Source organism: Amblyomma americanum, chromosome 1 (assembly GCF_052857255.1).
Source record: "Amblyomma americanum isolate KBUSLIRL-KWMA chromosome 1, ASM5285725v1, whole genome shotgun sequence".
Lineage (NCBI taxonomy): Eukaryota > Metazoa > Arthropoda > Arachnida > Ixodida > Ixodidae > Amblyomma > Amblyomma americanum.
In genome coordinates, this window is record NC_135497.1 from 146,351,338 (window position 1) to 146,374,502 (window position 23,165).

At 42.7% G+C, this 23,165-nt stretch overlaps 2 protein-coding genes across 5 annotated transcripts in view; one reads left to right on the forward strand and one right to left on the reverse strand.

Annotated features, from left to right (window-relative positions):
* The window catches only part of Dysb (dystrobrevin binding protein dysbindin), a 101,374-nt gene that overhangs the window by 17,139 nt on the left and 61,070 nt on the right, over positions 1–23,165 (forward strand). For 2 of the 3 annotated variants that reach the window (XM_077647184.1, XM_077647182.1), the window contains exons 8-9: positions 5,634–5,747; positions 11,460–11,828. In XM_077647184.1, coding sequence (XP_077503310.1) covers positions 5,634–5,747; positions 11,460–11,509 — 164 coding nt within the window. In that variant the 3' untranslated portion in view covers positions 11,510–11,828. Of the gene's footprint in view, positions 1–5,633; positions 5,748–11,459; positions 11,829–23,165 lie in introns of those variants that run through there. The other variant, XM_077647183.1, reaches the window with a different exon arrangement.
* LOC144113839 (transmembrane protein 231-like) lies at positions 5,754–21,794 on the reverse strand. 2 transcript variants are annotated; one of them, XR_013310881.1, is made up of 8 exons: positions 21,626–21,794; positions 21,189–21,346; positions 20,652–20,780; positions 17,031–17,174; positions 15,012–15,093; positions 14,849–14,951; positions 13,237–13,450; positions 5,754–10,013 (listed from the first exon to the last, which is right to left on the reverse strand). XR_013310881.1 is itself a non-coding variant. In XM_077647181.1 (7 exons), the coding sequence occupies exons 1-7, from the start codon at positions 21,762–21,764 to the stop codon at positions 13,309–13,311; spliced, it is 897 nt and encodes a 298-aa protein (XP_077503307.1). In that variant the 5' UTR covers positions 21,765–21,794; the 3' UTR covers positions 13,023–13,308. The 2 variants fall into 2 exon arrangements, 1 of the variants encoding a protein (XP_077503307.1); XM_077647181.1 differs by lacking the exon at positions 5,754–10,013 and having other exon boundaries at positions 13,023–13,450.

Below are 23,165 nucleotides of genomic sequence, written 5' to 3' on the forward strand. Positions count from 1 at the left end.
TGCCCATTACATTTTCCGTCATGCACTCGTGTGCACCGTGGTGATGGGCAAAAGCTGTTTTGTTCCCCGCTGCTCTACGGGATACAAGTCCTGCTGCGACAAGTTCTCTCTCTTCTCAGCGCCAAAGGATGAAGAGCAACTACACGTGTGGCGACGCGCCATCCCAAGGAAGGATCGTCTACTGCAGGCGACAGACTACGTGTGTGAGCGGCATTTCGAGCCTCACCTTGTTTCAAAGACTTGGACTGCAGAGCACAATGGACACGTCCTGGTAAGAACGCCTCGTCGAGCTTTATTAGCAAAGGACGCCGTGCCCACGAGGTTTCCCGATTGTCCTGCTTATCTGTTTAAAACGCTGAAAAGCAGGAAGCGGCCAGCCGAGAGACAGCTTCTCGTCCCATCGAAAAAGAAAAACAGCCCATCGTGTGCCAGCTCCAGTTGCGACAATTCCGACGAGGTCCAGGATCTTTGCATGCCATCAGTACCAGTGCGCGGTGATGGCTGCACAAACGCAACCGAAGTTCAAGAGGAAGCCGGGCCTTCTGCGGCAGTGGCACCTTCAGCTTTTGATATGTTGTTCGACGACCCGTCACTCGTATGCCTGGCCTCCAAATCGTGGGGATATCATCGTATTGAAATGGGTGAGGCAAAGAGCATCGTCTTCCTAGAGTTGACGCGAACTAGGACCCCTCAGAACCGCTCTTCCAAGTCAGCACTTGCGGTTTCTGTGCGAAGCACATCGGAAGCATGTCCTCCAGAGAGTATTGGCGCCGGTGGTTTGTTCGCCGCTCCGCGGCTTATTGAAATTGAGACCATGGAGGTCCGCACAGTGCTGATGGGGAGGTCTGTTTCCATTGAAAAGCTCCAACATTCAAACAGTTTGGCAACAGTTGGGGACGTGAAGTCCTTTCTACAGTACGTGCAAAATATCAAACTTTGCGCTGGTGGACCAAGCACTGCTGTATACCCCCAAGCAGAACCAAAGAGTGCCTTCATCGACATTAGCAGCAAGCGGCGCCACAAGGAGTGTGAATTCTTCCTAAGTGGCGAGGTGTCAGTTTGCCAAAAATGTCTGTCCGTCAGACACTTTGCGGATCCACCAAACACGGGCACTGAAAAAAAATGAGCAGCTCAAATCCAGGTGGTATTCACTTTTCGCGTTCCCAGCAAAGCAGTGAGAGACTTGCTGCACCGCGGCGGGCAAATTATGCCCTGAAGAGATCGAAAAACCGCCTTCTTCACCGCTTTAAGGATCTTTCGTTGCAGATTAAGGAAGCCCGTGAATGTTTGGAAAAGATTTCTGAGGAAGAGCTCGAGACCAAGCTTTGCAAGCTTGAGCTTCCAAGTGTGCAGCTAACTGCAATCAAGGAATGCTTAGCTGCAGCAAGGCTCGCCAACAAGAAAAATCGTCGCTACACTGAAGATTGGCTCCTGATGTGCCTCTTGTTACATATACGAAGCCCATCAGCGTACACATTCCTACGTGAAAACAATGTGCTCCCTCTTCCATGTGTGACAACAGTGTGGAAATATCTTAGCATGATCAGGGTGAAATGCGGCTTTGATAGCAGATTTTTTGCTGCATTTAAAAGAAAGATGGCTACCAAAGACGAATATCAGCGCCACGGTATCTTGGTCTTTGATGAAATGTGTGTCAGAAAGGAAATGCGTGTGCATTCGAAATGAATGACCTATGTAGGGTTCAGTGACTTTGGTGATGGTGTAGGGACCAGTGATGACCTCGCTGACCACGGGCTCGTGTTTGTATTCCGTGCATTCGGAGACCAGTATTCTCAGCCCATTGCGGTGTTTGCCAGCAAAGGACCGACAAAAGGAACAGTGCTTGCACAGCTTGTTTTGAAAGCTGTTTTTATGCTGGAGGAGGCTGGCGCTTTAGTTGATGCAGTGGTGTGTGACGGAGCAGCCACCAACCGGTATATGTGGAAAGAGTTTGGAGTAAGTGGCAGCCTAAACTGCACCAAAAGCTCCTTCACACACCCTGTTGATGACAAGCACAGCATTTTTGTTTTTTCAGATGCTCCGCACCTTATGAAGTGTGTGCGGAACTGTTTGCATGCTCAAAAGGTTTTGAACTTTCATGGTGGTCGTGTCCAGTGGGCACACTATGATAAGCTGTTTGTTGAGGACAAAAATCAGCCTGGACACTTGCGTGTTTGCCACAAGCTTACATATGCTCATCTTAATCCATCAAACACTGAAGAAATGCGAGTAAAGCTCGCTACCCAGCTGTTCAGTCAAAGTGTGGCTAGTGGGTTGGAGTTTTACTGCCACAGAAAGACAATTGGACTGGAGAATGTTAAAGCAACTGTCGAATTCACTTTGAAATTTAATGATCTGTTCGATGCTCTTAACCGGAATTATCCTAAAGAAGGAATCACTGCAGGAAGCAATTACTTGAGAGTTCTTGCCTCTTTCTTGTACTGGTTGAACAAGTGGGAGGGAGAAGTGGTGGCTGGGAGGATATCCCGTGCACATTTTTTGACCGATCAGACTGCAGCAGGCCTGCGTGTCACAGTTCTTTCAGCTTTAGAGCTAACAAGGTATTTGCTGAAACACAGTGACTGGCAAATTTAACCAAGATATACTGGAGCATTTTTTTGGGACTATCCGCCAAGCAGGAGGTCAGAATGACCATCCCTCCTTGCCCACTTTTCTTCAGTTGTACAATATGCTTTCAGTGTACACTCTGATTACACCGCCAAAGTTCGGAAACTGCCAGGTAGAGCAAGCTTGAGAAGCACATGTGCTCACATTGTCTGATCTCAAGTTTGCATTTCAGGCAGACGAAAATCAAGAGACTCGTCTTCAGCAGGTGTAATGCAAAATGGATGGTTTGGTTGCCGCTGAGGTTGAGTGCGATGAGGCTTTTCACGAGATCTACTCGGAGCCAGAGGCAGTTGACTGCATTGTCTATTACTTGGCTGGTTTTATGTGCAGAAAAATTATTAAGTATTCAACTTGCTCAGTGTGCCGACAGAGCCTCATAGAAGAGAGTGAGATTCATGCTCAGCCTGAAAGCATACTCTTGAATTTTAAAACGAGAGGTGGCCTCCTACATCCAAAGGTTCGAATTTTTTCTTTGCTGCAGGTGGCTGAAAAAGAGTTTCAGCAACATGCCACACTCAGGAATGCATATGAGCTGACAGTAGAGGCTATGCTGGAAAAGCATACCTTCTCGTTCCCATGCAGGGACCACAAAGAAGACATTATGGCGAATTTGTTGCACTATTATATAGCTATGAGGATGACGCAGGTCTGCAAACAAAGAAAGGTAGACTACAAGACAAACATGCAGCATCTCAGGAAGCTTTCTAAGCTTGTCTAGGATGAACATCTTTGAGAACTTGTAGAACTGTTTCCTCATGTGCTACCATGCTTATGACATGTGAAGTAATAAACGTTCTTTTTCTGTGTTCCCGGCAGTGTTGCGTGAAATTTCAAAGGCACGGCCTGCAAATGTTACTTGGCATGTGTGTGCGCTCGCAGTGAACACGCAGCATCGGCGACGCAGGTATTGGAAAAAGCGGCTACCTGGAGCTCGCGCAGGGTCGTAATTTTTTCGTTAATATGGAGCTGCAAACCAAGATACCTACAGGCCTCTGACGAATAATGCGAGAGAGAAAAATGTGTACGAAACAACAATCGCCTTCCTTTATTTAGCAGGAGCCCATTAATCTGACATGCGCGGCTAGAGACAGCCTTGACATCCAAATCGCTTGCAGTTAGAAACTGCTTCCCAAGCATTTTGCATTCCGCAATAGCCGGATTGTTTTGCATTCGTAACAAAGCTGAGCAATAGTAAACACGCAGTCTCTACGGTGGATCACTAGTTGCGAAGCACATTTAGGTCTGGATAGGGCTACTAAGCTTAGATATTTAAAAGGATATACCTAACTTTGCTTCCCAAAGGCTTGCCAACCTTAGACTGGTACACAGGCATATATGGAATAATTTACAAGCGATTCTTTAACGCATGCGCATGTTTGAGGAGCCCCGCGCGCCGCCAGAGGCTGTGGTTGACCCCCCAATGATCCGCGCCATCTTCCGAGAGAGACGTAAACCACGACCAAAAAAATCGCCAGCGCGGCAGCCTCGTTCGGACACCTAATCTATTCTTCCACCATGCTCGCTACCAACTGTAAACTGCTGTACCCTTCAGAGACTGTTGAATATTGCTTTGGTTTTCTGCATATTCATTTTTAGGCCCACTGTTCTTTCTGTCTCAGTCACTGATCATTCTTTGCAATTCATCCCCTGAGTGACAAAGCAATGCAGTGTCATCAACGAATCACAGATTAATACAGTATTCTCCATTAACTCTTATTCCCAACTGTTCCCAGTCCAGACCTCTGAATACCTACTGTAAACAGGCAGTGAATAGCATTGGAGAGATCACGTCTCCCTGCCTGGCACCCTTCCTTATTAGAATTGCTGACTTTATGGAGAACTATGGTGGCTGTGCAGGCATTATGGATATCTTGCAGTATTTACCAATTAACCCAATACACCAACAGACCAATTAACCCTCGGCCCTCAACAGCTGTAGAGAAACTGACCAAGGCGGCGGTCAGACCTGTGATGCAGTGAAGGGTGCTAAGAATCTCTGGCTCTAGGCAGGCCACCATTGGAAACTGAACCTGGCAACATTTAACGCTAGAACCTTAGCCAGTGAGGCCAGTCTAGCAGTGCTGTTCGAGGAACTAGCGGGTATTCAGTGAGACGTCCTTAGGCGTAGTGAGGTTAGGAGTACAGATGAGGTGTATACAGTGTTAAAGGGTGGGCATGTACTGTGCTGTCGTGGATTAGCAGACAAACAGACGAAAACTATGTGTGTGATTCCTTATCAATCAGGATATAGTTGCACTTAAAAGGAACAGAAAAAGCAGCAAACAATGATGTACAATTTTTCCACAGTCCTGCGAAAAATGTAACAGTGGGGCTGTACTGTATTTACTCAAATGTAGTGCAACCATGATTGTAACACGAGGCCAGTGTAGAACAGGAAAATAATGATTCAGTTACTGAATAATGTTTCAGTTATAACTTCAGGGGCGAGCTTTCATTTTCATTGCCTGTAAAAACATTCACATTACATATGAATAAATACTACAGTATTACATGAAGTGCTGCTGGGTTTAGTATTTCAAAACTCTTTTTATTCATTGAAACATTTATAAGTCTGAAGCTTCTACAGTGAAGTTTCGGTGTGCAACCGCTCACTTCAGGTCCAAGAACACAACTAGTCTTTCTGCTGTTTCTGGTAAGAATTTGTACCAGAAACTTGGCTAGCAAGCCTCTTTTTTTCCTGTCAACATCTGTCAAGAATGTTCATATTTGTTGGAGAAAGCTGTATTTTTTGTTGCAGGCTGCACGCATGGTCTTCAGTCCATACTTGAGTGCATCCAGTACATTAATTGAAGCCTTCCTGTTGTGTGAGGGGGATATTTGTGCTTAGAATAAACTTGTGGCTCCAGTGCAGCATTCACATTATAACCAGTGATCAGACTCACGTGACTGACATATGTGCATCAATAGTTATGAGACGTGCTGCAGTGGCAAAAATTTCAGGGAGTGTTTATATGGAGGCAGCAATGTATCATTGCCTTGTGCAGGAATCGAGGCTGTGCAAGACGCACGAGTTGACTTGGAAGATATAGACCTGGAAGGGAATGACGAAGAGCGCGAAGCACTGGATGAGTTCTTGGCTGACGTAATCTCTACAACAGGTTTGTGCTCGGCTTCCTCTGTTAGTAATGCTCACAAAAACATGTCAACATGTCACCATGCTTTCCTTTTGCCAGCAGTAATCACCCACATTAAAGGTACACCGAGGACAAATTTAAGGTGGCCTGTATTCTCATGAGAGTTTACCATGTTCCAATGACAAAGACGCTAGCGTCACTGAGAACAGAGCTTTTATAAGCTAGAAAAGGTCACAAAATGAAACAGGTGTCGCCATTACCTGCCATTTTTGCGAGCAAAGTGCTGTACGTCAAAGCAGTTTTTTGCGCATGGATCCCTGAGGCTAGGCTACACACCATTTACATCCACACAGTTATCACCAAGTCCTTTCTGGTCTTGAGAAAAATTTAATGTCTAATTTTCTTGCAAATAAATGTGTCGTTTGCCGCCGGAGCAACGTAAACATAACCAGAAAGAGCCACAAAATATGTTTTTACTGATAACAAAGGTTGCACGGAGTTGTCTTCAGCGTCTCTGCAATTCTGTCCTCATGGGAGTACATTTTTTGAGTTTCATTATACACATTAACTTGGTGACCAGAGCCACTGCATTATCATGCAGTTTATGCCTCATGTACTGCAATTGTTACGATTGTGCATTCTTTTAATCTCCTCCTGCCTTGGCCTCATGCAAGGCTGAAATATGTAAAAATAAATAAGGGCAGATGTTTTAGTCATTGAGTAATTTTCTGTTATTTTTGAATTAATATAACTTGCAGTGCATTCAAAACTGCCTCTTGTTTCTAGCGTTCTGCTTGCGTCAGAAGTGGCAACAATTCAAGGACTAAAACAATTAGATATTGTTCTGTGCAGGTTGTCAGTATTGGAACAAAGTGATAGCGAGTAAAACAGCCTCATATTTATGTACTTCAGTACAGTCAGAGTCTTTTTTTTTGTTACTACAATACTCTTGTTAATATTATTTTGAGCCAGAGACATACAATAGGCTGCCTCTCCTCCTACTGTTCCATTCAGTTAGGCCTCTCCTCCTACAGTTCCATTCAGTTCGAGTTGAGCCCACTTATACAGAACCTGCTCATTGTGCAGGACACATAGTGTTAAGTGCTGTTGATAAATTAACTTCCTGGAATAAAGCGAGGTTTAACGAAATTATTGGTAAACTGTACAGCCCTTGCCTTAGTAGGTAATCACAGTTTTAGGGTTGTGATAATAGTATCACTTAGGGCTCAGCTTCAGACTGGATGTTCTAGGGGCATGATGTAAGCAGTTCTTGGCATGCTCGCAGCATGCAGCAGCTCCACACTTTCATTATCAGATACTTCATCATTTGCTTAATGATGTCTTCACATTGGTGCATGGCTTCACAATCTCATCCTTGTCACCTAAGTGGACAACTAAGTGGACAACTCAAGAGACATCAATGGGCTTGTCGGGTCCACACTCATCCTGGAATTCAAAATCTTCTCATTTTTTTTTAGGCTGAAAAATGTTGCCCTCATTAAACCATACATTTCAGAAAATATCAGTTTTTTGCACCTTGATTGAAATTCTGTGAAATTTACACACTGCACTTGTCATTCAAGCCATCGAGTCTCAAATATTGCAGGTGGCAATGAAAACATGCTTTCCTTTCATTTTTGTGCAATCTGCATGGTGAACATTGCCATGCATATTGATTCATATATTTTTACGCATTCAGACAATGTTCCCCCCCTTTCTTTCCCACTTTGTTTGCCGTGTTTATTTTCGGCGTCAATTTAATCCTTCCTTAGAGCTTTGTTTTTCAAATCAAGTGGTTGTTTCTTTGCTCCTCTTTGAAGGATTAAGCATTTAAATGTTTTCACCAAGTAGCTCTTTCATGTGTTTTACTCCACGAGTGATGTCTCCGAGTGTAGCAGTAAAATTTTGACTTTCAGGCAGCTTTCACTTTTATTTTTGCAGAAATATACCCATTTGTGTTCTAAACGATATCACATGGTTGTGGTATCTGTGCCAGTATCGACTGTGCTGGTTCAAGGCACCTTTGAAACATTTCTCAGGACTATGGTCAGGGTCTGCACCACTGCATGGGCAGTTCTTTCGAAAGATGCATGTTTCATGTCACAGGAAACAAAAGAAATCACTTGGTACTACATAAAGGGAGTACACTGTGCAAAGCAAGATTATCGTGCCTTTCTAACCTCCCATTTTGCTCTGGAATAGAAGCCAGTCACTGCCCTATCATAACGTTGGATACATTTGAAAAAGCGAGCGTTCTGCAGTCTGGCTCATGTTCATGCCATTTGCAAAAAAACTGTGACAGCTTCTGTGGCAAATAAGTTTGTTAATATTCCACTATTTCATGGCTAGTGTGGTGTTGCACTTCCATACCTTTCTCTAGTGGTGCCACCCTTGCTTCAAATGTGCCAAACTGCTCCAAACTTGCAGCTTTTGAATTGGGCGCCACCGTTCGCCAGCTTTCGAGGCATACATAAGGTCCGCTTGATTCGCATGCATTACATGTACCAGTTCACACAGTGCTGCACTTCGCCATTCGTTTCAGCAGTGCAACATGGCACCCTTTGCATGATGCCAATCGTTTAAAAAAAAAATACACGATATCATACGGGTCTGTTTCAGAAAAACTGGAAGGGACACCTAAGCTCTGCCTTAAGGGTATGACACAGTATTGTTAAAGGGTTAATGCCCATTTGTGCGGCATTGGTCACTCTCTACTTTACATTCATAAATCACAGGGAGTCCTCATACCCCTCCTTGCGCAGTGGTGCAGCAGGTAAGCAATGCGCCACTGCCTCGGCATGTGGCTGTTTCAAACACAGCTATCGGTGGGGCTTGTGAGAGCCAGATTGCTCTTCCCAAGCAACCTCTCGCAACCAGTCATGAAGTGCCACCTGCCATGGTAGACAGTTTGCTCACAATCCAGAGGGCAGGTTGTGATGACGTCACAAGGTTACGCTACCTAGGTGGCAAGTGGGCTACCTGCTTTTTCTCTCACAAGGCCGCCACCGACACCGGTTTCCGGATTTTCTGCTGAAGGGGAGCCTTAACGGTTAAATGTTCAGGAAAACTTTCCACCTCCTCAGTGGTCATTGCCAAAGTTGTGCAGCTGCAGCCACCATGGAAGCAGATGATGGCTTGCGCGTTGTGATAAACGGTGAACAGACTAAAGTTATCTACTCGTTGACAAGAACGGCGCCCCGACTCGGGCCCGACTTGTACGGAGAATCACTGGGGCTCTGTTAAAGGATTACAGACACCCAATTTTATTTGTATGTTTTCTTTTTTCAAAGGATGCATTAGAAATTAGAATATAGTGGTTGTAGGCGAATATCGTGCAGTGATCCAGGTATATTAATGTCTAACACATCATTAGAAAGAAGAAAATGTGCAAAAAAAATTTGGTGTCTAGTCCTTTCAGTGAAAGAAAACACGTGCGCTTTGCACCAGCTGTTTAAAAGTGCACATGTAGTGAGGCTGGCTCAAGACAACACTGCGCTGCAATGTGCTGTTTGAAAATTCTTCATGCAATTCAGTATGTTGGCAGCGGTTAAGCTAGGTGGCACACAGCAGGCTGCAACCCTGCAATCTAACCCTTGTAATATCATTTCTCTACAGACTGACCCTGATGAGCTAACTCATTGGTGCGGAAGGTGGCAAATGGTAATTAACGCAGATAAAACTATACATTCAAGTTTACTTCCGTTACTAGCACGAGTCCTAACACCTACACAGTTAATAAACTGTCATTGAAACTGATGCGCCTGTAAAATGCCTCGGTGTAAATTTTAACTCTAATTTATCCTGGAGCACTCATATTGAACTGATCACTGCCAAAGCCTTAAAATGCCGACTGCATCAAGCCAGCCAGGACACAGGACTAAAAGCATTCAACATGCTAATCAGGCCTGCAATAGAATACGCACCAGTCTTTTGGAATCCTCATCATGCCTATCTTATTAAAGTGTTTGAATCTATACAAAACAAAGCTGCTCGATTCATCCTTTCCCAATACTCTCGGCATCAAAGTAACAGCACTGAAAATATCGCTTCATCTCCCGCCATTGGCCATGCCCAGAAAATTGAGCCGTTTTATCTTTTTTTCCATGCGCTCTGCCACTGCAACACACCATTTGCATGTTTACATGTTCTTCCGGCACCGCACACATCCTCGTGGAGATCATATCAAGAAGATTAAGCCCATTTTTGCTCGAACAGAACAATACAAATACTCACCTTTGCTCCTGGCTATCGAAGAGTGGAATTCGCTTTTTTCTAGCATTGCGGTTATCACTGAAACATCATTTCAAACAGCTCTTTTGTCATATTTAGGATCTTCCAACCTAGGGTGATGCGAGTTTTTATCACTTTGTGGTTGTTGTTTTTTTTCGTGCGTGTGTATACTGTTACTTTCCGAGAAATGTTAGACGCCATGTTTCGCAACTTCCGAAGGTGGAATTTTTATCTTTTTTGAACTACTTTATTTGCCTATCTTGCTATATGTGCAATTTTTGTTATTCAGGTACCTGTTCCTAGCCATTTTTTCCTTTCTCTTATTAATTTGTACCTGGCTTCTTAACCTGCTTATGCCTGTTTTCAGCCCTTTATATTTTGTGTTGTACATTTAAGTTTTCTTTGATGAATCCTCACTATGTAATGCCTGCATGGGCCCTTAGGGTATTGAAATAAATAAAATAAATAAACCAGTGTATTATTGCTCCAGAGTGCTACAAATGGGAAATTTTATTTTGCATCACTGCTTTCACACATAATGCCGTGCCACTTGTACTAACAAGTCGCTACTTCTTCACCATGCACATTCGCTGCATAGCACTCGGTGCAAGTTAATGAGTGCCACTGTCATATACATTCAGGAATGATGTTCACAGCATTACCACCGCTGTGATTTAGACCTCAGGCTTTCTTATTGTGGCAAAAATCTTGAATACTGGAAGTGCATTTTTATTTCTGCACAATGACAATGCTGCACAATGACAATGCTATGGGTGACACAGTGGTAAGGGGGAGAATTTTACTTGGGTGTTCTGGGCAGTCAAAAGCAACATTAGTGGAAGCTAGTGAAGTAATGTGCTATAAAAAAAAAAAACTATGCAGATGGCAATAAAGCAAAATTCTTTTATTGCAAGTACCACACTTTTTCACTCATGATAAGTGTTGCTGTTGCAGAACAGTAAGTCTTTTTGTGGTGTCACACAGACTGTCCAGTCTGTGTAGTCATGTGTCCAGTAAAGTGCAGATTTACAGGGCAGTTTTTTGCAGATAAATACTTTCTACAACTGCTAATAAGAGCAGAATAGTACATCAGCGCTTCAATACTGGCTCAGCTACGCATGAAATAAGGGAAGTTTGTCGTGAAATTGCAGGTGACAAAACACGCTTCTGAATCCTTACTATTATTAAGCACTTAGCCAATGGGGGCTCAGTAATAATACAGCACCGAAGGACTGTTAGAACGGGATTAAATTGGTGCTTGACTGAAGCCTATTCAACACCTTGTGGCATTCCAGCTAAAAAAAAGATCATGTTGGCTGATGAACAGATGTAGCCTTTGCTGAAATGAAGAGACTCATAATTTCCCAAGATGTCCTAACTAGTAGTCGTTTGGAAGATCAGAGTCACAATGCTGCTACAGGTAGTTTGCAACTACAATGCACTCTCCATCTCTCTTTTCAGAATGCAAATGCCCTTCATGTCAACAGTCATTTTCTTCTTTTACAGATGGTTCTGCAGCAGTAGAGGAGAGCACTGAAGAAATAGCAGCGCAGTAGCAATTGCCTCTTTTCACATGCTTATGATATTTGTTTCATAAGCAGAAAGTTTTGCACAAGAAAGGAACTAAGGATGCAGAACAAAATAAGGTGCAGTTTGCACCCTCAAGTTCTGCTGTGTTCACATGCTGAAACTTGTGACTTCAAGAACAGATCCATTCCTCTAGTCCATGCACTAAGCCTGCTTTGATTGCATGCGCTTTAGAGAAAAATTACAGTATGTAATATAATGATCACTAAACTCCAATGCAAGAGAGAAATAAAGGAGTAAAATGTGCTGTCATGCAGCTATCATCACATGACGGTAAACCAGAACAAACAGGTCATTTATGCAAAACAAAATGGGCTGCCATTTCAATGGACTCCTCAGATTAGTGACAGTGCCAAGAGGAGGCGAGGAGTGGTGGTTGCCACCCCAAAAATCTGCCGAGTGCTTCCTTTAATTTCTGGTAATCAAGTACATATGTGAAGCTCTCGCCTACATTTTCATCTTATCTTTATGAGGCACATGCCACACAACCATGCATGCCCAAAATTTGACTAGTGCCCCCCTCTCCGACTTCTCTGCGCCACCCCACCTAAAATATCCTGGCACCGTCACTACCTCAGATCAGTGTGTACCTCTGACTTTCAACAAACTCGCCATTTTCTTCGCACCCTGAGCACGTAATGTCAAGAGGCTATGGTGGACAAATTGAGGTTGGCCTCTACTGACAGATTATCGCATTCTAATTGCAAAATGACTATTCTCACTAAAAGCTGAGCTTTTTGTAAGCTAGAAAATGGCACAAAGAAACTAAACACAGGTGTCACCATCGCTGGCCAAATACAGTTCTCTGCAGATCTCTGAGGCTGGGCTAGTCTGCCATTTAGTTCAAAATGATCACAGTTTTTTTTTCAGTGTAGACGTAATGAGTTTGAATTGAGTAGCGGGAAAATTTCCAAATGCAAGATTCTCTGCAATAAATGTGTTTTTTGCTGCCAGAAAAAACGCCAACACATCCATAAAGATCCACAAAATTGATTTTAAGAGCGTTGGCTCTTACTCACCACATTTGTCGATTTCTTGGGGTCTGCTACCACCTCCTTACGGCATGAAATTTTGTGTCCGAGGAATTCAAGATAGCGGCCCCCACAATAAAGCGATATAGCAACCCAACTGGCGATTGACTGGTGACGTCACTTATAAATCCAAGATGTCAAATTTGTATTTCCATTGGTGTACCTCACTTTCATCTCATTCATATCAATTCTAGTAAACCAAACAGCTAACGCTCGTTACTTCAACGTCTTCCAGATGGTGGCGGCATCTTTTTTTTTTTACTAAGAATGAAAATTGAATGAAGTTGTCATCAGAGTGCCTTTAAGGTAGCATAATATAAAGTTTGAGAACTCAATATAGACTGCAGGTCCAGCATACTGCATATCTAATGTTCTCTAAACAATTGCCTCCTGCATTCTACATAATTAAAGAAAATAAATTTCAATAAGGCTTTTTTTTTCCTTCTTTGCTTTGCCAGTGAAAATTTGTATTCACTTATACACATGCAACCTTGCACATAACAACCGAGTGCACATGTGCTTTTACCAGCAAATGAAAATAAACTTCACAAAACTGATCAGTGACACTAGCCACAAAGGTGTTGTAAATGGAGGTGGTAACCTATAGCTACTTAGTATGTCATGCCAAATGATGAAGTAAAACTCAATACAATGGTGATACTAACCTGAGCAGGGATCCTTCTCATGCAAGGTGCTCAGTTGGTGCCACATACATAACTGTGCATTGCTTGCAGTAGCTAGAACAGCTGGTACGTCTCCAGTATCTGATTTACAAACACGAACTCCTTTGTTCTTTCACCCAAGAAAAGAAAAATTGCAAGGAACGCCAAATACTGAGTCCAAGCATGCTTCAAGACTTGCCACATGCCAGGACGATACCTTTGAAGAAAGGTCAAGGTCAGAAACTCCTCAAATACAGTGTATAATGCAGTAAAACCCCTCTATAGTAAAGCAACTCAGAACAGCAGAAATCTTTACTATATCAGTTGTTGGTGATGGCGTGGCTCTTGAGGATGCTCTCTGGTAATTATTTGGCTACTTACTAAACATAGTGTTGGTTTATAAAAGAAGCACAGAAATACCTTCCATCCTGCTTTAATCATCCGTTTATGTGGTAATTATTTATTTTCAGTTGTCACATCTCATGTTACCACGTTTTCGATTTTTTTTACGCCTTATGGAAGTACAGCAGTGGCACAAATACAATGCAGCCACGAATATAAAGTGAGTTTGATTTCATGTGTAAACCAAAGTTTTGCATGAACACGGTGTCATTTAAGAAGCAATAGTTAAGCGCACGCAACAGTCAAGGTGCAGTGGTACCGCTCACGCAGTGCCGCCACGCTTCTGTTTCTTGCCACCGCTTCCCTGCGCTTTGTGCTGCAGATCTTCGCCCTTTTCTTCCCTTCACTACTCTTCGCTACATTTTTACTGTCTTTCCTTTCTCAGCAACCTGCACAGCCTTCTTTCTGCATTCATAGCCAGCTTTGCTTTCTTTTTTTCCCGTGTGCGCCACGTGCTTTTCCTCGCAGCCCCAAAGAGAACCGTTTTATCGTCTTTGGTATCCATTTGCCTCCGAATGTCGACCTCGCGCCTGCCGCATTGTCACCATTCCGCGGGAAGTACATCGTCGCGGCCAGAAGCTCTTTACTATAGCCGTCTCTTTGAAAAAAATCTTTAAATCTTTAATATAACCGAAGAAAAAATTTACAGCCTATGGGAGATGAAATAGGACTGCAGTTTCACTTTACTATATCCTAGTTTACTATAGCGGGGTTCTACTGTATGCACTAAAAAAACTTCCACAAAAATCGTTCAACTTTTCTGGCTCAATAATTGATTGCCTTTCATGCATTGCATGGTTTTACTGCTTATCCTGAAATGGCAATGTACTTAAAGTTTCTAACATGAAACCATGTGCACAGATTACCCAGGCTAATCCATATCAATATGCTACACCTCCACAACCAGTCTTATGCAAAGCAAGATTACTTTTACATGTGCTGATTCACAGATTCCAGAAGTCGTAACTTGGGTCAAATGAAGGCTGCTGCATATAGTATGCCTAAAGTTGAGCAAGTGCTTCCTCAGGCAATTTGCAGAGCATCTAAAGCTCATAAGTATATAATACAATGCTTCAAAGTTGTAAAAAAATGAACTTTGATGCATGTTTTTGCACCTACACATCTTGGGCAAAAGCACCTGGCAGAAATAAACATGCCTAATACATCTAGCCAGGACATGAAATATTTGCGACAGAAATCGTGCAAAGGATACCACAAAATCTCGACTGGGTATTTGATCCTCAGGTTGGCGAGAAAATGTGCAGCACCTGAAGCAGTCTTCCATGTGCTCTGAACACTAGACAGCTGCGTTGTCACTGCACAATGGGAGAGAATTGCATTGTGACAAGTCCAAACACATACATGCAAGTACTGACCATTTCGTTTTGAATACTCATCTAGAATGTGGTCCAGGTTGAATGTAGACACAGCAGAACTATCCCCTTCAATGATGGAATGCTGAAAACAAAGCATTCTCTTCAATACGTGGAACATTTAATACATGACTATTTGAACTAATACTGACTGTTTAAACCAAAATTTAAGAGGAAATTAGTTGCAGTTAATTGAAGTCCTATTGCAGGGAAGTAAATCTGGACTACATTATCATTTTAAAATTAAGAAGTGCTGCTGATGTTACAGGATTGGGGAAGGACAATTCAATGGTATTCCCAACAACATTTTTCAACTGATTTTGCACAATGGTGTCCAGAGTCAAAAAGTGGAGTTTTGAGTGGGCAAGCTAAGGAATGCAGAAGTTTTTCTTTCTCGCCATGGCATTAAGACAATTCACTCATTACAAAACTAACAAGAAAAGCACGTACCTAAACTTACATGCAATTCATCGAAAAGCCTGCTATGCTTGAAGTCATCTTTTAGCTTACATAACTAGTGTAATTGGCTTGCAGGTACTGAACTTAACAGTGGCCTCTGCAATGATAGTTTGCCAGAGCTTGTTATTGGTGGGGTTAATTTTTGCGGCGAGCAAAGGTACTTAATGCAGTTTCTCTTTCACTGGCACTTCTTTCATGTCTCTCAGCAATACGCGGACACGGCATGATACTAGCCTAATCACACCTGCCAGCTGCAGAGTATCACAAAGCTAAAAATATTTTTTCAATGCAAGTGAGACACATTCACCTCAAGACATACAACCACAGCAACTGAGACTGTTACTGAGAACCAAAATGCATGGCACTGAGGAGGCACATTTATCTTTTTTACAGTTACAGTTATGTGTGTTTTTTACAGTTACGAGGTTGTACAACAAGCCATGTTGCAAACTGAACATTTGATTGAGCCCTTACAAGAATACACAATTTAGTGCGAGTGCCTTATGGCTTGGTGGCTTCAGGCTGTTTTGTGAGCCCTTATCTTATGGCTATGAGACTACACTGTCCACATTTAGCATTCATCAACATCAGTGAAAGTATTGCTACAAGCAGGGCAGAGATGTTTCTACAAGGGGTGTGCAACAAGTACTTTTCCAATCCAAATCAAATGTAAATAATTTAGCGAAAAACTGAATAGTAAGAGAGCCTAACCAAATATGAATCGAATATTTTTGTGAAAATTCGTTACTTGTGCAAATATGCAATGAGCAATCATACAAAGCAGTGAAGTACTAGCGGCGGTAAGGCGCTATTACCTATGCAGTTATAGCTATAGCTGCTAAAAGACCCAACACTGATCTCCATTAGGTGGCCGCAACAAGGAGTCGATACATTGACTCTTATCATGGTGAAGTTATGTGCATAAGAAAAGTACCTTTTGCTGTTAATGATGGAAGAGAATTAACTAGTGCCACAGCTCTGTACATGAGATGGGTGAGAGCCAAGTAGAATCCGTGGCCTCCGGGATCGGGCGTCAAGACCAGGTTTGGTGAACCTACCTGGGCCCTGCCGCACCGCCCAATATCTAAGGCATGTACGAGCATTATGAATGCTCCCACGCAAATGGACCGCGTTGTAACACTGAACCCTCTATTCCGTGCATACCGTTCGTGGTCCTTGTTTTTGGAATAGTTGTGGAAGGTAAATACACCAGGCCTTATTCGAACTTCATACTCATTATTCGATAAGTATTCAAAAACTTGAAAACCTATTCAGTTCGTTTTTAATAATTTTGAGCATGCACTATATGATTCATTCGATGAACCGAACAGAAGGATATTTGATTCGCTATTCAAAATTTTTGAATCATCGCACACCCCCAGTTTCTACTCTTAAGTTAATTTTATCATAACAAGCGGAACAAGCCCAGCCAAGGTTGTCCACACAGTTCTGCATTCGACAGTTTCATTTAAGCGATGATTTCATCCACCTGGGGACCACTGCCACTTTTTCACTGAGGCAGTGCCTTCGAGAGAATGCGCATATTTGAAGGAAAATGTATACCTCAAAGCGATGGTCATGGGACCCCCGCCGCAGCAGCTCGTTTTGGTGCAATCTCAACTCTCCTACCACAGAAAGTCCTGAGCCAGGAATGCTCGATGTGTGGTCTACGAATGCCAACCCCTCATAGGAAACCTTGGTGTAGGTCTGAAAGTCAATCCAGAAAGTAATGAAAAGACTATGTTCAAATCTGATACTCTGAGGGGGGAAGATCAAATTTCAGCATCATTAAACATTCCATAATTTTGTTACAGGCTTTGGACTGCAGCCCCTAAAGTACACCTGTTCTCCCTCCATGAAATGCAGGCTGAGCAAGCACCCAGGCGCAGGACATACAACATTCCTAGTTGAGCCTAACAGACAAGAGGCAACAAAGGCAGTATAACGCGAACTTTGCATATGTAGCATTTGTTCCACGAAGCCATCAAAAATGGCTTTTTAAGTTCTTTCGACTAACTTTGCAACGGTGTCTGAGACAATGGTCACAACAAGAATTCAGTTGCAGCACAGGACTCTTACCTTAGCAAGCAAGGTAGAGTGGCAGTTTAGAGATACCCTACGGTGCAAATCAAGCATGTAGTTTTTATTTGCTTACACAGTGCAAGGCATCAGGATGGCTCAATATCCAGCGACAGTAACAAAAAACCTTAATATTTAGCATTTTATTCTGCTACAGAATTTTTCGTTTCAAGCCAATAATGTTGAAATATAGAGGTGGCTTTTGGCAGCAGATATGTGGTGGTACATTTGATTAGCCACTGTGTAGGTGATTGGCTGCATGTGCAGTCTGCACTTTGTTACTTTATATTCAGCAAATGAAACCAAAAAAATAACGCCTGTGAGTTCTCTAGCTTTTTTGAATACGCAGCAAACTGAAAATAGGCACTAGGCCAAACGAAAAATAATGCAAAGAACGTTAGGACACCATTTCCCACAACACTTCAGACTCTTTTGGAGGTTAGCATTGCTGCAGAAGCAGCAGATACGGAGACAACAGCAAAAATAAATAAAATACCAGCTGACCGACAGCACAGCAAAAAAAAAAAAGGTACAGGGGGAGGAAAACACTCATATCCATAGGATTATAAGCAGATATAGGCAAGTCGGGCTCTGTTTGTATCTGCCCAGTCTGAGGCACCTACGCACTGGGGCTCGAAATGATAGCACTATCAAAATGCATGAAACTGACATGAGCTGCAGGCTGCCCTCACAAGGCCACCGTGGCATGCATGCTTCCGCTGCATGTGTGTGGAAGTCCTAATACTAATTGCTAATGGCCACTCGCATCGCAGGTAAAGTCAGATGAGCGAGTGAAACACAACTGCTTGTCTTTTCACCTGCTCGTATTCCGAATTTTGCAAGTAGACAACTTTTGTTTGCACATGCTGAATTTAATGATTCTTCCTGCACTGGATAATTCCTGGTGATGATGATTCCCGGATTTGGTAAGTGTAACCAACTAGCCCACCAGTTCGTACTGCACTGGGCTTGGCAAGGCTCAAGGAACCCTTCAAGCCACACAAGTCATCAGTGAAACAAGGCCACAACGCCCCTTTGACAGTTGCATAAAATATCCAAAATTTGGACAATTGCAAATCCAACTTGGAAACCAATACAGCGGCATTCTGTGGAACACAGTGAAATGTACAAACCCTACAACAAAACGAAGAATGAGTGGTCACATTCTCCATCACCTCATACACATTGTGACAAAATAAAACTAATAAATATTTCTGCTGAATTGCAACTGGGCATATCAAATGCAGATTTTTGAATTCAGCAAACTGAAACTTCTCTTGAGTTAGTAAGAACTAAAAGCAAATTAAAAGAAATACAAATAAAAATGTCCCTTCATGAAAAAACCCCTTCATTTACTGTACTGGCCACCAATTTTCTCTATTTTTTCAAGACAATCTGGTGCTTCTTTTGATACACTTTACTATATACTACAAAAGAAGAGCAGCATACAAAAAAGTAGGAAGGGGCAAAAACAATATGAATGAGACACCAAGAAAGATAGCACTAATTCTGCAAAACGATGCAAACAGCAACACATGGAAGAATTGAAACGTATTCTAATACAGTACCACCAGGAGTTAGATATTCTTTTAACCACACACATTCAGTCCAGTATGCGGCTCTGAAAGATGAAAGAAAAGCACTTTTCTGAAAGGAGGATGACCTGCTGAGGTTCAGGTTAGCAGAAAGCACAACCCCTGATGATCCTGTCCTACCACAGTGCACCCGCAATGAAATTATAAGAGCGACTAAAGAGTATTGAACAAGACCCATACTTTAAAAGCACATTTCTACACAAAGCCATACCTCTCTGCACAATGCACAAAAGTCGCTAAGCTTATCAAATACAAATTCTAGAGGGTCTTTTAACCGGCTATGCGTATTAGTTCTGCAAATTTTTAAGCAATAAAGGTTCAATGTTCCACAATACCATTTGTTGGGCGAGTTGGTGCTTACGATGATCCATAACAGCGCGACAGACGGGACAGAGAAGAGAGGACACAACACAGAGCGCTGACTCACAACTAAAACGTTTAAAGCTCGGATTTGATAGGATAGGTGAAGCAAGACAAGAGGAAAAGAAAAGGATTGCCGTGGTACCGTATCTGCACCAAGTCTCGCACAACTTGAAAAGAATTGGGAAACATGCTGGCGTTGAAGTGGTCTTCTCGGCGCCTAAGCGACTGTCTAGCCTGGTCAGAAAAGTAAATGAAGTGGAAAGAGAACCACAGTTGCTTGATAAGGCACGCGAAACAATTCGTGCCTTGCCAGGAAGGAGCTGTTTATTCTCCGCCTCTGTCATGTGGCAAGTGTTACATCGGCCAAACTGGCTGATGTGTTAACGAAAGATTAAAGGAGCACGAATCTAGTGTCTCTCGTGTCGCCATCACAGGGCACGTAGCAAAACATTGCAGACACTGCAAAGATGACGAGGACGAGGAAGACGATGACGACTCAAAAGCCTGTATTCCACTCTACAATAAATGCTCTGTGATAGCAAAGAACTGCGACTCGCTAGCTAGGGAAATAATAGAAGCCCACCTGATAGCTAGGACCTCAGACCAATGTATCAGTACTCCCTTTGTAGCACTGTCAGATAAGGAAAACCGTTGCCTTGATTGTGAATGCTAACTTGTGAATGCAAAGCTTGTGCCTGCTGTAGCAGTGAGATTTCCCACGTATCACTCTTACCTGTTGACACGTGCCTGATGTACTGGTGATTTTGAATGTCACGCAAGTCAAGCAGGCTTGTATCCTTCCCGGCCACCAGGGCAGTATTTATACTGGCTGGCAGCCAATAAACGTTTTAGTTGTAAGTCAGCGCTCTGTGTTGTGTCCTCTCTTCTCTGTCCTGTCTGTCGCGCTGTTATGGATCATCTTCAATGTTCCGTCACCTGCTCCATTATTAACTTACTGTGACCAACTGCTTTACCCTTTCATGTACTTCAAAAATAAGGAAACTTATATGTTTTCCCATGGTAGAAAGTAGGCCAGCATAAGCACATACTGGCTGACCTGAAGGTGAATTCTTTGTTGACTTGCTGCACAGAAACAACTAAACTAGCACAATATGGATACAACTCTTGAAATTCCTTCTCAACTCACCTCGATTTTACAATCAAACAGAAGCAATAGTTTCATATTAAGTACACCAAAACTCCTTGGCAATGGCATCTTAATGCTGAGGATGAGCTCATCCAATTTTCCATCGGAATCGAAGTCTTCTTCCAAATCCTAATAGAAAAAAATCAAACTGAAATTATAAAATGGCGAACACCAGACAAAACTTACTTCACTACACTCTCAAATGCTTCATGGATTCCCATCGCAATATATGTCAAATATGTTTTACTTGATAAGTCAACAGTTAATGCAAATGACAGTATGCAGACTAAGCATGTCTACAATTTAGCTCACACAAAAGTAGTGCACGTTGCTTATTTAGTTGCTGCATACTTACGGAATAATATGGTGGAAATGATCACTCATAAGAAATGCAACCCGGAAAGGTGCGACAAACAACTGAATCAGAACAGGCTCAATAGCTACGTGATATCTGGTTGAAAATTTTGCAGCCAATAAACCTCCCTTTATAAGCTCCATCCTCTATTTATAATGAAAACAGAATTAAAAGGCGCTCACCTCTATTGAAGGTACACTCAATCCTTCAACGTGCAAGTTTAGCATGGGATAAGAACTCCAATAAACAAGTCCCTCACTGCCTTCCAATATAAATATCAGTTGACGCTTAAACCGCACACTTGGTTGCTCTTGGTATTGGTCTATTTTCTTCCAGAATCCTGGAAACAACAAAAAAAAAGTTATCAAAAACCTTTAAGCATAAAAAAACGAACTGTAGCAACAAAGCTATTTGCGAAAAGAAGGCTCAGTCCAAGGACAAAAGATATGCCATGCTCACTGTGACATTTGCGATCTAACAAAACAACCATTTGTATTCTTTTTGACAAATATATTACAGAATGAGACACAAAGAGAAAAAAAAAAAGTTCTAAAAGGATGTTAACGTCAGCTTGGTGCATATCAGGTGCACACTTGAATACGGTGAATATGGATCATACCTAAGTCCTTATATGCGAAGATAAACGGGATTATAATGGTTGTGCCGGTTATTACCACAACAAAAACAGTCGCCTTTGAACATAAGCTGGCTCTGTAATTTCGGTAAACGGCTTTACAGAAAAGCGTGTACGCCGCCATTTGTAAACAGCACCACGCATTGACGATAGCAGTGTGACTGTCCTGAAAGTTCTGAGTTTCAAGAGCATCTTTTGTTTATTTGTCAGAAATTCTAAACCTTCGCACATCAAAAGTCGTTCTAAAAAAAACTTACTTTTAATTTTATACAAATACAAAAATTTTTAAGAAAATTATTGAAAAAATAGCGCTGCGGCAGTAAGCACCTGAATGACGTCAGCTGCGTTGCAGCGCGGGCGTTTCAAACAAGAAACATGTATGTGTTGAACCCGACCGTAAGGCCCCATGATAACGGAAATAAAGTTCATTCATTCATTCATTCATTCATTCATTCATTCATTCATTCATTCATTCATTCATTCATTCATTCATTCATTCATTCCATCGTAGTGCTCTACACTACCATCATCATGCCTCTCTCTCACCGTCACTCTGACCTGCATGCAAGTTCCCGGCCGGCACCGAGCACATTGTGCTGAGATACGCACTACATGAGTCCGGCTTACAGCAGCACTCGGTTCCCCTACGGGCAACATTCCAGTGCTCCTCATGGACACTCGCCCAATGGGCCAACACACGCCAAAATGATGTTGGCTACACCCGCAGGGTCTATAGCTTTCCTTTTCGGCATGGATAGTCCAGGACCGGCACCTTCATACTACCCGCCGCGGTACGTGGCAGTTTCTGCAATTTTTGAGATTGTTGTCGCTGTTTTAGGCGCTTTATCTCGAAAGTTCTCTGTCTTTAAATTGGGTGCGGCTGAAGGCGATGTGGCATTCTGATCCCAACCTAGTGTCAAGGGCATGTGTTGCTACGTCGTCGCCAAGCTCACTTTCTTTTAAGAGCACAATCTAAACCAGAAGTTTTAACTTTTGTGCAAGCCTGCCTGCGTCCCTTCTGGTCTGCCTGCCATCATCGCCACATAACATCTGGTGGGTGTGCTGGACCATCAGCCATTTGTGCCCCTTAAGATAGAGCCTGCCCCTCAGTCAGCACTTCGATTTTTGTCGGCTCCATGAGCTCCGGCATCCCCTCTGAAGATGCCCAAGGATGGTTGGTGCATGTGAATGGGTGGCAACACTAAACTCATGGGCAACCCTGCAGAGCTGAGAAACATCTTTTGCTTTAGATGGTGCAGTATGTACATGACACAAAAAATATGAACTTTCTCTGGCAACTTGGGAGAACTTCAAGAAAAAACTCCTGGGCATGTTTAGCAGTGTCATTCTTAAGGAGAAAGCCAAGCATCCGATTGAGAGGGCCATGATGTTAATGAAAGAAATGAAGCATCTCTTCTGGCGAGCCTACCACAACATGACTGAGGAAAAGAAAGTGAACTTGATTAACAGGGTCAAGGAACAGGTTCTCACTGGCCTCGTAGGAAACCCACCAAAAAAATTTCTT